The sequence below is a fragment of the Tetrao urogallus genome (genome assembly GCF_951394365.1).
Source record: "Tetrao urogallus genome assembly, chromosome: 3".
NCBI lineage: Eukaryota > Metazoa > Chordata > Aves > Galliformes > Phasianidae > Tetrao > Tetrao urogallus.
Genome location: NC_136815.1, coordinates 68,722,986 through 68,736,755, shown reverse-complemented (window position 1 = coordinate 68,736,755; position 13,770 = coordinate 68,722,986). Strand labels below are relative to the sequence as shown.

At 37.6% G+C, this 13,770-nt stretch overlaps 1 protein-coding gene across 1 annotated transcript in view; it reads left to right on the top strand.

The window, feature by feature from the left end:
• Window positions 1-13,770, top strand: part of SEMA5A (semaphorin 5A) — a gene marked incomplete at both ends in the record, with an annotated part of 216,220 nt that overhangs the window by 11,736 nt on the left and 190,714 nt on the right. The window contains one exon of the mRNA XM_079533089.1: window positions 11,925-12,024. Within this exon, the coding sequence (XP_079389215.1) occupies window positions 11,925-12,024 (100 nt within the window). The remainder of the gene's footprint in view (window positions 1-11,924; window positions 12,025-13,770) is intronic.

The following is a 13,770-nucleotide window of genomic DNA, read 5'->3' as shown; positions in this document are numbered from 1 at the left end:
CTGATGCATGTGATTATTTCTCCCCAGATGCTAGAATTGCTCTTGTTAAACCACAACCACATCAGGTTCCTCTCTGCCCAATGCTCCCATCTGTCCAGATCTTGTTGAATGGTAGCACTGCCTTGTAGTGTGTCCAGTGTTACACTAAGAAAACACTAAGAAAATGTTCTTTAGGAGGAGATGATTGTACAGTTAGCTCTTACAGTACGATGACTGAAATACTTAATAATGTCAAGTACCTGCAATCTGACAGTGTTCTTTAGCAGAAAATTTGTGGAGGTGTTTTTTTTTTTGTTTGTTTGTTTGAGGTCTTTTTTTTTATTATTTTTTTTTCCTTATTGTTGTCTTGGAGCAGCTGGGGTGTGTGTTCCAATTTGAAGTCCCAAGTCCAAGTTCATACTGAGATTAGCATCAGACTTTGTCTCCTTTGCTCTCTGTGTTACCATATATCCTTTTTTTTTTTTTTTTTTTTTTCTTTTTTCCCCCCTGCATAAAATATCTTCAGGCCTGAAAATACTTTAAGAGGTGTTGTCTAGGGCAGAATTGATAGAATCAAGGAATTGTGTTAAGCATTGCAATAAAAAAAAAAAAAAAGTTTAGCATTGTAATATGCCACCTTAGGTGTCATTGCAGCACATTCATTTTGAGAAATAGTCTTGCTAATTGAAACAGGTGTTGTCCAGAAAAGTAACATGGTACTGTTTTAACTATCTACAGGCAACTGGCCTATGCTTATCTTCGTTACAGTAAATAAATAAAACTTGTGCAGGTTTCTTTGTGAAACTCCTCATTAAGACCAGATACTCATTTCCTATGATTGTACAACATGGTTTCCTTCAAGGTAAATTCTATGGCTGGGTGCCACAGCCATATTTGAATTGCTAAATGTGAAAAGTTAAGCCCCTCTACAGGAAGGGGAAGGCAGGCAGGGACAGCAATGGGTGCTGGAGCTGGTAACTGGAAGGGGGAGCTGTGCTTACTGAGGAGAACGTGGGCTACTGTCAGCTTGGAGTGCTGACTAGCAGAAGTGCCCCAGTGAGGAACAAATCTCTCACTGGTGTGGGGAAGGTCTGATGCAACTAGTATTATTTCCACATGTGAAAACAGCTGAGATGGGTGGCATTGTTTTCACAGCTCAGAAAAACTCCATGTTTTGACAATGTACTCATCTGCATCTGAGCTGCTGAATGATTCCCTACTCTGAAGTGTGGGTTAGCATACGTGCAAGGTGGTTTACAGTGCAGAGTGGGAAAAAGTTTCCTTTGCTTCAACCTCCTTCACTGAAGTTTTTTTTTTCTCTCTCCTGGGAATTCTACAGAGGTTTCTCACGCCCTTCTCATTTTTATTTATTTACTTAATTATTTTTCAAGCCTTTTGGTTTGATTAGCTTTCTGAAACTTCTCCTGGTTTTCTGCTCTTAAATTATATGTTTCAGATTTAGGCCATTTCTCATTTTTGTGCCTTAGATTGAGCCATAATGTTAAGACTTGAAAATACCACTGCTGTGTACAGCAGATTCCTTATGCCTTTTTTTTCCCAGGCTTTCTTGAACTAACAGCTGATGTGAACAGGATATACAAGCAGAAGGAATGTGCATCTGGTGCAGGATAATAATGCTTATGTTTTGCTGAGGTTGTCTCTCTATTTGACACCTCCTGCATTTGTTTTCTTTTTTCCCCAGTGTGTTCTCCTTCTCTATGCCTTCTACCAAAGTCTTCTATAAATTAGTTTCCATGCTGTCCCCCAAGCTTCCCTCTTTCTCTTCTTGTATATGAACTTAATCTTACTGTATTCTAGCTACGGTAGTGTTGGCCTAGAAAATGTCCTGAAAACTTTCTGAAACTCTGTATCTTTGTGCTAGCACCTTTAATTAATACTGTATTATTATTCTGTGCTGCATAGTTTCTTGGTACTCTGAACATTACCCACTTCTATTCAAATCTACCTCTCATTTGATGACAGACTTCTGGTCACCTTTAGTCTTAACAATCACTGCTTTTTTAAATGCAGTTTGTACACAATTTATTTTCCTGGCCTGAGTGTGTGTATTTACACGTGATGTTCTTGGGTTGAAGTTTCACAACCAGTACACCATTCCAACACTTGTAGTCTGCTAGAGTAAACTGGCTTTGATAGCCTCCAGTGATCCCTCAGATCTCTCTACTACCTGTTTAAACTCTTCTCGAATAATATGCTAAGCAATTTACTGTAATACACAAGAATCGTCCTAGCTGTGAACTGCCATGGAGATGGCTCCTCAGTTGCCCTTACAAACATGACGGCTGACAGTGATCTTGTGGTTCTGCAGGTGCCTCTCTGTGGAAGTTCTTTTTGTTGCATTTGTTTTCTCTAATGCTGTCCTTGAGCTACTGTTTGTCGTGTGTCCAGATATACATACTATTCAAAAAGGGGGGTGGTTTCTAAATCTCCTGCTGACAGCATCATAAAATCAAAAATTTGTAACGATTACTGTGAGGACAGCAGTGTCCTAAAAGCTGAGATGGCAGAGAATCTAGACAGAGACTGCTGTCCCTGCTGTGTTTCTATGTCAGTGGCCTGAAGCTTGTAGTCAAGCTTCAAGTATATCAAGGTGGTGTTATTCATTGTGATACTTTGGAGTATTTCACTGCAAAATGGTGAGAACAGATGTGTGCAGTGACAAAATGGAAAAAGAATGACAGTGGAATGCAATGTTCAAGTAGACAAATGTGAGTTGGTGTTGTATTCCAACACATCGTGGAGAAAAACCCAGAACTAAGCTCCCAGACCCTTTAGTTTTGACTCTACCCATATCCTTTTTTCATAACTTTTGTTTTTTAATGGTAGTCTGCGTTGTGATATTTCTATGGCTCCTAGTTTGGGCAGTTAGTGAAGATGAGTAGGCTTTTTGCTTTAAAGTGGACTAGGATTTGGAAATCCATATTTCAACTTCAGGTTTGAGCAACAGTCTGTAAGTCACTTAACATTTGTTGAAAATACAGCGCTGAAGATTGGGCAACTGAAAGTTTTTTAAACACAGTTTCAAACAGATCTGAAACTTACCTAGTTATTATTTCTAACTACAATGCTATCCTAAGATGACTTATACTGTGTAATTTAAAAACATTATAACATCAGATGCTCTATGTGTAAGTCAAGGGTTTTTTTCCTTACAAATGAGGAGAGTGTGGTTAATGAGAGTTCTTCCTGCTAGCTAGTGAAACTTTGCTAAGTAGGTTTTATTGTTGTTTTTCCCCTTCTGGTTTTCTCGTTTCTGTGTACAAGAGAGAGGGGGGGAAAAAAAAGGGGAAAACAAACAAAAACTTAACAACAAAAAGCTCTAATTGGATATCATGGCTGATGCCTTGTCACTATTTAATTTCTACAGATCTCTAAAGTGATCTGAAGTGTGTAAAAACTGTGCTTGTGGCACTGAAACTGCTTTCATCTAGGTGGGAGTTAAGTCTTTTTTTCCCTTATAACTTGTGTTTGTATGCAACGTGCGTGTGTTTGAACAATGAAACATAAACAATTCAAAATCCTTGTTCAGAAAAATAAGAAATAAGTAGTCATTGTAGCAGATGTTACTGTCTCTTCCTTGGGGGCACAGACAGTCAGAACCCAAATTCCCTTTAATTATCCCAGTAATAGACATCTGCACGCACATAAGAATGCAGAAGTATGTATTTCTAGCTGGCGAAGGTTTGTCCATGCAAAGAAAACAGGAATGCAGGCTAGATTGTAGACCTTAGAATCATAGAACCACCAAAGTTGGAAAAGACCTTCAAAGTCATTCGGTCCAAACATCCACCACCAGTATTTCCCTACTAAACCACATCCCTTAGTGCAACATCTAAATGTTTCTTGAACAGAAGCACCTTGGGACTTTGGAGGTTAGAAGTGTGGGCTGTGAAAGCAGGTCAGGGAACCAGGGCAGGGCATTTGCTGTGGCTGTATCTCCCTTGCCCTGTGAGCCAGCAGCTGAGGTCATGACTTAGGGAATAACAAGAACAGTAGTAGAAGAAATGGGGAGCTGGGTAGAAAGGAAGTGTAAGAAAGAAGTTCTAGTTCACTGTTCCGTGTAACATATGGCTTATTTTAAGTGTAGAAACAGATACTTTAATACACTTTTTTTTTTTTTTTTAAATCCCAATTTAATAATAAATGAACCACTCATAGCCCTGCTGTGTTATGTCCAAAATTGTTATGAAGCTGATAATAGTTGTTTAAAAACTGGGGGCCCAGTGAGCAACTGGTGAACTTACAGGATAACATCAAGAGCATTTTTAGCCTTAGGATCTATCTTATTACATATATTTTAAAGTGCAGAGGAGCTGGCAGAGCTTCTAGGTGAGGCTCCAGGACCATGATATGTTGTGTTTGTTGGATGATAGAAAAAAGGTAGCTGCTTTGCTCATGATCTAAAGAGATCTCCAGAATGGTGGGTTGTGAAAAGAAGGCATAGTTTTGAAGTTGGCTTTCTTTTTTTTCCCCTATAAGCAAAGTTGAGCTCTGAACTATAGATGGAGGTCTGACATGTTTTCACAAGGGGAACAAAATGTAGCATAGTAAGACTTAAAAGAGAAATATCTGTAGTTTGTGGTTGCTGATTTAATCTTGATGGGCAAAATAGCAACTCCGTCTTTTCTTTTATAAAGACTTGTATTGCATTAGCTAAACTTGCTTATGCAATTGTTTTTATTTCATCCATTGGTGTGCAGAAATCATATTTTCTTATTTCATCCTACATCCTTATTCTAGAAACCTCACAGTTTTTCACTATTTAATCAACAGAATGACTGTTATTTTTCCATCATAGAATCACAGAATGGCATGGGTTGGAAGAGACCTTAAAGCCCGTCTAGTCGCAATGCCCTGCTGTGGAAATGCTGCTCCACACTAGCTCAGGCTGCCCAGGGCCCCATCCAACCTGGCCTTGAGCACCTCTAGGGATGGGGCATCCACAGTTTCTCTGGGCAGCTGTGCAAGGGACTCACTGCCCCCAGTCTATTATTAACGTAAAAAGTGTTCTCAGTGTTTGTAGCGATTTTGGATTAGCTACTATAAATATATTTTCTTTTGGTTCCCAGTTATGATGTCTGCATACTGTTAAATTTGTATTACTAAAAACAATTACTAAAAACAGCCCTAACATAAATGTACTCTTTTTGATGGGTGTCTACATGGAGTGACTTTCTCACTGAAAACAGTACTAAGTATGTATAGTAGGCCTGTCTGTCCTAAGCCTTTCACTTTACAGAGGAACTGGTGCCTGGTGATACCTTTTTTTTTTTTTCTTTGCTTTTCTCTGCCTATGCTGCATTTAGTGTGCTTTCGGTGTATTCCATTTAGACTAGAAGAGCTGCCTGGTAGCAAACGCTGTATGGTCTGTTACATTCATCACCTTCCTTAAATTTAACATCTGGATATTTGGACCATATACACAAGGATATGGCAAGCATGTTCAAATCTAAGTAACAGGTGGATCAGGAATTTCACTGGGACATGGGGATGGGCTTGGCTTTTGGATATTTTTCAGGAAAAAAAAAGATCTTTTTATGTGTTCTTTCTGTAAGTTTAAATGATAAATAGTTTTTTTTTTGTTTTTTTTTTTTTTTTCTTTCTATTTACCTAATATTTGTAATGCAGTAGTTTCTCCTACTAGCATACTAAAGATCTAAGAAAAGGAACAAGAGCCACCTTCCTTGAATGTAATTCTTCATTGTGGGTGGAATACATATGTGCTTGCTATCTAAAAGTCGGGTAAGTTATGTGGAAGTAGCAAGGAAGTGCGCAACTTCAACTCTGGTACTACAACACAATGTTTTTAAGTACTGTCTTTAAACTCTGCTACTGTAAGATGCATTAATACTTAATTTGACTATGAAATGCAATGAAATGCATGGTAAAGGATAGCACTGTAAATCCTGTAGAAAGGGCTAATGATTGTCCAGAGCTTTGACCTGAATTTGTATCTATATTGAGTGCTTATGGCTTTGCATCCTATGGGGAGTCTGCATGTGCAGTCCAGGAGGCAGGACTCTACATCATCTCCCTGAAGGTTCTTCCCGAATCATGGCTCCATTTTCTGTAGAAGCATGGGCAAGACATGGTTGTTTTACTGATACAGTTGTGCAAGACAACTTGCCTTAGCAGTCAGGATCTAAAGCTAAGGATGCCATTGCATATAGAAAACATATGTCTAGAATTAAAGGTTTTGGAAAAGCAGTCTATAACAGGCAGGTGTTCTCTGCTTTGCAGTAGACTGCTATGTTTAAAGCATTCAGCTTCTACCATTCATTCTTCCAGCTTACAGAAGTATGGCAAGTAACAGGGCAGATATTTGTGCTCAGAATTGGAGATGTATAATAATTATATTATTATATATATTATAATTATTAAGTGTATAATTAGCGTATTGCTTATTACTTCTAACTCCTAGAACAAGTCTTTGCTTTGTAATAGAAATAGGAAAATATTTACTGTGCTTACTACAGTTGTAAGATGAGCAGGGGCTAGCTTTAATGATGTTTTCATTGTGACTATATCCAGCACTAAGAAAACCCATCAGAGAAACCTCATACTGACCTGTTTTGCAACAGTGCTAGACTAGTATAGATAGAAGAAGAATTTGCTCTAAAATAAGTAAAAATATGTGAAGAATGACTAAATGTTATGAAGTAATGTATATGATGTACAAATATGTAAAGGATAGCTTTAAAGTTATGTAAAGAATTCCTTGTATTTGTATGGGTTTAAACAATTTAAGTGTTCACTATGTATAGTTGGAACACTGTGCAACCCAAGTGGAATGAATTAGCTGTTATGGAGCTTTGGGTCTCCATAGCTTGAGGAGGATACACAGCCATTTTCTCAGGTCTTGCCTGGCTTCCTCTCCACTTCATTGACCTGCAGGAAAGCCATGGTGCCTGATGGAGAGAAGTCTGTACATAGCTTTGTTTTCAGAAGCTCATCTGAGGAAATAAACACTTGTGTATGATATGTGTGTAAATATAGGAACTTTCTTCTAGCTAATTACAGATTTTTTTTTAAACCTTAAAGTTTAAAAGTTATTTAAATCTGGAAGTCATTGTAGTGAGTGCTGAGTAACACGTACCTTGAATAAACCCTAGGAAAGTAAGTTGTGTTGTTGACACACTAAAGCCCCTTTTGGATCAGTAGGTATGAAGTATGAGTGGTTTTGGACGGAGTACAGCCATTCTTTGCCTGAAATGTCTTGTTCTTTTGGCACCTGTGGAATAGTATTTGCACTTATTTCCATTATTCACTTGAGTTGTGGTACTTTCATGTGCAATGAGCTGATGACTTACCAGCAAGATAAGAGTGTGTTTAATTCATTACTGTGAGGATGATATGATGGAAGAGCTTAAAAAGAGCAATGATTGGAAATGTAAGAAAAAATGTGTAAACAGCAGTGAGTTACAAAAGATGCAACAGGTTTCAGCATGCCATTTTTCTTCTCTATTTTTTTTTACCCTAGCACAGAGAGATGCTTATTTTCTTGAAGTTGTTTTGAATGAATTCATTATTCATTGAAGTAGGTAATAATGGGAAGCTTAAAATGAGGGCATAACAATCATGCTGAAATTGATACCGATGCTGCACAGGGATTACTGAAGAATTTCTTGTTTTTCTCAGCCTTTGTCCTAAAATAGTTAGCGTTGATGGATTCTGGAAATGTCACAGCAGAAAGTTTCCCAGTGTGCCTTGTTGGTCCCTAAAAAGTGCAGTGCCACAAAGAAACCCCAAGCCAGAGCATGTTGTGGAATGAGCAGGTAGATGGCCTCTTGCCATCTCTGGTAACTCTGCTGGTGGATCCCCCTGGGGTGAAGGGAGGCTGGCAGCAGAACGGCATGGGATATCATGGAGGAGCTTCTGACATGTCCCACTGACTTTCAGGAGAATAGAGATTTGGTACAAATAGATATAACGGGGAGGTGAAATCTAAGATAGGCTAAAATCAATATGCAATCTCAGGAAGATGAGGATTAATGTACCATACTTAGATTAGATATGTTTAATTAGAAAACAACTTCAGCATTCAGTAGCAGATTTTAATTTTCTTATGATAAGATTAGTGATTTTGTACTACTGATGCCACCCAGAGACCTCTGTTAATATTGCAAATCTCATTTTCACAGTAGTTCAATTATTATTTTGCTAACAGAATATCTTCAAAAAGTGATTCTGCACAGATGTTTAATTTTGTGCTTCTTATTTACCCAAAAGGACACCATGGTTTGAAGAGGCGTATGTGTACATCATGAACACTATTAATTTTTCTTAATATCTATGTTAATTTTCTAGTGAGACTGGAGGTCTCATCTTTCAATTTCACTATTTTCCATTAAATATCCCTTCTGAATTCATTTCTAAATATACCTCTTCCTCCCTTATTTGTCATTTTTCAAATTATTTTTTAGTTGCCGTAACTCAATTTTGGTGGGGTGAACAGTGAAACTTAGGTTAGAGAAAACTTGACCGTTTCATTTACAAAGAACTGCAGAGCTCAGCAGCCTGTGGCTAGTTCACAGCAATGTACACCAGACAAGCCAGGGCCTGTTGAACAGACACTAATATTAAAGTAAAAATGAGGCACATTTCTGTACTTCCGTTATTTGTATGATTATCTAACACCCTCCTGCCTAGCTTTGATTGTTAACCTCCTGTTAGAAGACTCCCTTGACTGTTCTACGAGCAGAGGGAACTACAGTGCATTTTTTGTTCCATGTGTTTATGAACCATGGCACACTTTGCTTCCTATTAAATCTAAGCTACTAAAGAAAGAACAAAACCCTGAAAGATCCAGGGAAACCCACTGCAGTTCACAGCTTGTGAAAGAGCTGTAGGTTCCTCAAAATCTCTTGACTCTTTCCACATTTATCTTTTAATTTCATGGGAAAAGATCAATTTTCTTTTGGGAACATTTTTGAATTATAAGACTTGCAAATTTAGTACCACAAGGGCAGCTCCGAATGTGCCTCCTATCTTACTCTGTTGGCCCATGAACTCAGGGGCAGATACTGATGGTATGACAGTAGCATACAATGCATTACTCTTCCATGGACAGGCTTAAGCCTGAGAACTATGTGGAAAAGTAGATGTGCACATTCACCGTTAAAAGAGGAGAAGATGGGGAGAAGATAGATTGAAGATGTGTCAGAATAATTTTTTTAAATATTAGGTGTGAGAAGAGAGGATTCAGAGAAGGACTGCATATTTAACTGTTGCACATGACATACAGTTGGGGGAAGAGGAGGGAAAACTTGGGATTGGTGAGAACTGGGAAGGAGTGGGATTGCTGTAACTTGTCACCTGTGATCAGCACGCAGCATAGCTTGGTCATATCAACAGACAGCTTTTAATTAACTTACGCATTCTTTATTTGTTGTAGTATACAAAATATATAGCTGTGTTATTTTGGAAAACATGTCATGTTGCATCTTATGAAAACAATTCAAAAATGAAATTATTACTTTATAATGGGTTTTCAATTCTAAGAAAATTATTTTATGGATGTTTAATAGATTCTTATACAATTCTTACTTTAAGGAGAATTCGTGAAAGAATGGAAAGAATTTCACCTGTGGGTTTTCAACTAGATTTTGATGTATGGGTAATTTTCTTCTGTGATACAGTTGCATCAATTCTTTACAATGTGACTTGAAGCAGTATTCTACCAATAAGCTTTTGTTTCCCACTTAAAAGGGCTTTGATTCTATTTTTGTTGTTATTTGCTTGCTTTCCTGTGCAAAAATATCACAGAGGTGTAGTTTTCTCCCATAAAAGTTTGCTCCTATGCAACACATGATGCTACTGTGGCAAACAAGACATGGTTTTAGAGTTTTTGATGAAAAGAAAGTAATTCTTGCTGCCATCTGATCTTCCTGACCTTAATCCCTCAAGCAAGAATGACGCTGAATGCAACAAAGAAAGGATAAAATGATTTATTGTTTGCAGGAGCAGAGGGGAACCAGATTTCAGTGAGATTTCCTAAATTCTCTTCTCGCTCCCTCACCTTGACTTGCCTTGCACTGCCTGACCTCTGCCCTCCCTGCTCCAAACCTGGAAATGATGTTGATCACCTCCTTGCTGTACTTTGAAGTTTTATTTTACCGTACTGAGACAACAGGACAAGTGGAAGAGAATTGCTTCTTGGTCTCCTTGGGAGACTTCTGCCATTAACTCGTGTCCTAGGGTTGTTCTTCCAGCTTTGGTGCATCCTCTGCCCTCTGGCCTGGTTTTAAAGCTCTGAGTAAGTGAGCTTCTTAAAGACTTGCATCTCTATTTCTTTATCTATGTCCTACCTGATTTCTTGACTTTTTACAACTTTGGTATTGATCATTTCATACAGAAGGCATCACTGAATAGTTGAGGTTGCAAAGTCAAGTATCCAAAAGTTAGGAAATGCCTGTTTTGGGCTTTCCTGTGCAGCCTTCTAAGGTGTAAGCATAAATAGATAAATACATATAGCATATATATATATAGTGTATATATATAGCATATACAGCTATACAGGCCTATAATGTGTTAACGTGTATATATATATTCTTTTCCCTGCTGAATCCTCCTAGGTTCTGTACACGGCATCTGTAGTGGTAGCTGGTGGCAGCTGTACGTATTTGTTTAATAAGTGGCCCTATCCCCTCCAATGACCTGATTGGATAACCTATCCAGCACAGATGGAAACAGCTACAAATTCTGCAGAACGCGTACAAACTGACATTACAGGCTGGTAATTTCCCAGATGCATACAGGCTGTCATTAAAAATGCAGAAGTTAGTTTTCTGACACCCAAGTGATTCTACTGTGTGGTTCCATCTGTTTTTTTTTTTTTTTTCCAAATATATGATGCTGCAGCTTCTGCACAGTATGTTCAGTGATTCTCTGCAATGGCTGAGAATGGCTGAGAATTTGGGCACAGAACAATGTTTTTCTCCTGGGCTCTCTCTGTAGGCATGGATGACCTACCTGTGCTAAAACTTCAATATTTAAATTAAGAACAAATCATCCAGAAACAGGAAGAAGACATGGATTGTTTCAATCCAGTCTTTTGCAAAAGTAAAAATATCCATGTGAGTTAAGAAGAAAGTTTATAATGGGGTTGATAACCTGAACTGCAGCTGGGGATATCAGTTCCAAAAATGACAATGCTGTAGTATTCTCGGGGGGGTTGGTGTTGACTGTATTCCAAATGGCGTGACCATGTGCTCAGCCTTGGTCTTTTTATTGACTTTTGTGTAACTATAGTCCTTAAATAGATGGTTCAGCAGGTCATTGTGTCATATGCAAGTAGATTTCTTCTACTCTTGTATACATTCCATGTGACTGATTTGCAGAAAAATGTTTAAAAATAGCCTTTTGATATTGTGAAAATTAAGAGAAACTTCTGAGGGTTGTACTTCTTTGCAACTACACTTTCTTTAAAGAACCATTTATATTCTCAGTATGTCTACATAAAAATAAGTGAATCTTACTATGTTTCCAGAACAAAGTTTGTCATTTCTGTGGTGATATTAACACACTCCTGTGTCGAACTAGTGATATGGATGCAAGAATAATAGCAGTACAAATATATAAAGAGCTGGTGTTCTACTGGTTACTGAGTTGGTTATTTATGTGTGTTTAATTTTGAAAATAGGAAATGCAGATACAGCTTGTTGTTGATTTTCAGCAGCTTGCCCTCTTTTCTGCCCTGTGTTTTATGTAGTAGTGCATTGGTCTGAGGAAGACAAGTTATAAAAATGCCTGATATATTTTATAAGTCTGTAGTGAAGATTATATGGCAAGGTGGTGGAAATATTCTATATTTCTTCAGCAGACCATAGTGAGAACTCACAGCCTCACAATATCTGCAAATGGACCTGATGTACTGTAACTATGATATTTACAATAACAAATATATTTCTTCTTCATTGTTTTAGAAATTGCCCCTTGGTTACACGTGTTCAGAGCAGAAGATGCTGTAGACTTCTCACAATTAACATTTGATCCAGGACAAAAAGAGCTTATTGCTGGAGCAAGGTGAGAAATGTATTTTCTTTTCATGTTGCATCAGATTTGATTTTATTATTTGATAAGTAATACTGAGCCAAATTCTGACATCAAGTTTCTCTTGTATGACTCTCTTCCTTTCCACACTCACTCAGCTAAACACTGTTAGTTTATTTCACTTATTCCTGGCCCAAGTTAAAAGATGGAATGCCTGCTATTGGAGAGTGCACAGTGTCTTACTCTTTTATCCTTTTTAAGAGGGATATCCTGGGGTACTCTCAAACTTTGGATGCAAACTTTGGATGCATGCAGTAAAACAAGGCAGATATTGTATGAAACTGTGACAGAAGTTAGTATAACAAAAAACTTGTAATGATTTGGCTACACAATATCGCTCTTCTTGCATGGGTGATTCTAATAATTATTCAGTGCAGTGCCAATTACAATCTGCTGAAGACTGCAGAATTAGTGTTGAAGTCAGTGATAATCATCATTTCTACACAGTAAGAATGGTACTTTGCAAGCTGTGATAAATAATGATGCTGTTCTAGCTGTCAGCATTGGAAGCACTGTCAGTCCTTATACACCTTTTTTTTTTTTCTCTTAGCATCCAAAGTATAGTAAAACATTTTCATTGGCAAAAGATCTTAACCAACTGACTTAAATAATAAGTCTTCCTTTTGAATATGTTTTACCGTACAAAATGTTTGAAGTTCTAGTCATGTAATTTTTTTGTTAGATTTAGCATTGGAGTATATTTGTTTCCCAATTTGTTTCCTAATTGAAAATGAGCTTGAACCAGAAAGAGCAGTATAATGCACTGCAAGAAACTTTTGTTCCTGCAAGAGGTGAACCTTTCTGTGTCTAGCACACATATTGTACTATTCTTGAAGCACTTGCTATACTGTATGATGACATTCTATGTTGTGGGGTCACAGATTCAGTTGATGAGCAAGGTATTGCTGGGGTGCTGCAGGCTCATAACTGCAAGAGTTGGTGTTACTGATTATGTACCTTTTACGTGGAGTCCTCCTGATTGTGTAGAGTGAATCCACTCCATGAGAATGTGATCTAGAGCTTCCGGCTCCTTTTCAGGAGTGATGCTTGCAGCCAGTTGTAGTCACAAATGGTTCCAAGGATGTTACAAATGTGAATTTTCGCAAAATTTGAGAAGAGGAAATAAATTTCTGAGTGCGTGTGTGTAACTTTATCTGTTGAGTGATGAGTTCCCAGAGTTTTTCCTTGAAGCACTGTTTGTATCTATGCTTCACTCTAAGTCATCTGAATAGAGCATTAACATTATTATATTTGTGCTAAGGCCTGTGGATAAATTTTAGTTCAAGTTTCTTCCTCATGTACTTTATCGGCTTTACATGTCCTAAAAGCAGTGAGAAATTTTCTGTCCTAAGCTGCAAATGTGCTCTAATAAAAGACAGTGAGAAGAATGCACTGTTAATTTCTCATTTCCTGTGCAATATCATTTACAGAATCGTTTGTCTTGAGTTATTCCAAGAAATTATAAGTTTTTTATTATCTTGTGTTCTTGTACTAGCACTTTTGTATTCAAAAACTAGTAACTACATCAAATGAAATTTCACTAAGATTAGGCCAATTAAAATTTCCTGTTTTAGTGGTGAAAATGATAGTCTGTAATCTTTTAATATGTTACCCAGTCATTTAGTAGTAGTGCAGCACGTGGCAAAGATACAAATAAACTTGCATTAATATATTAGTTGATTTACATTGTCAGGAGAAGTACTTCCATTACAAATTATT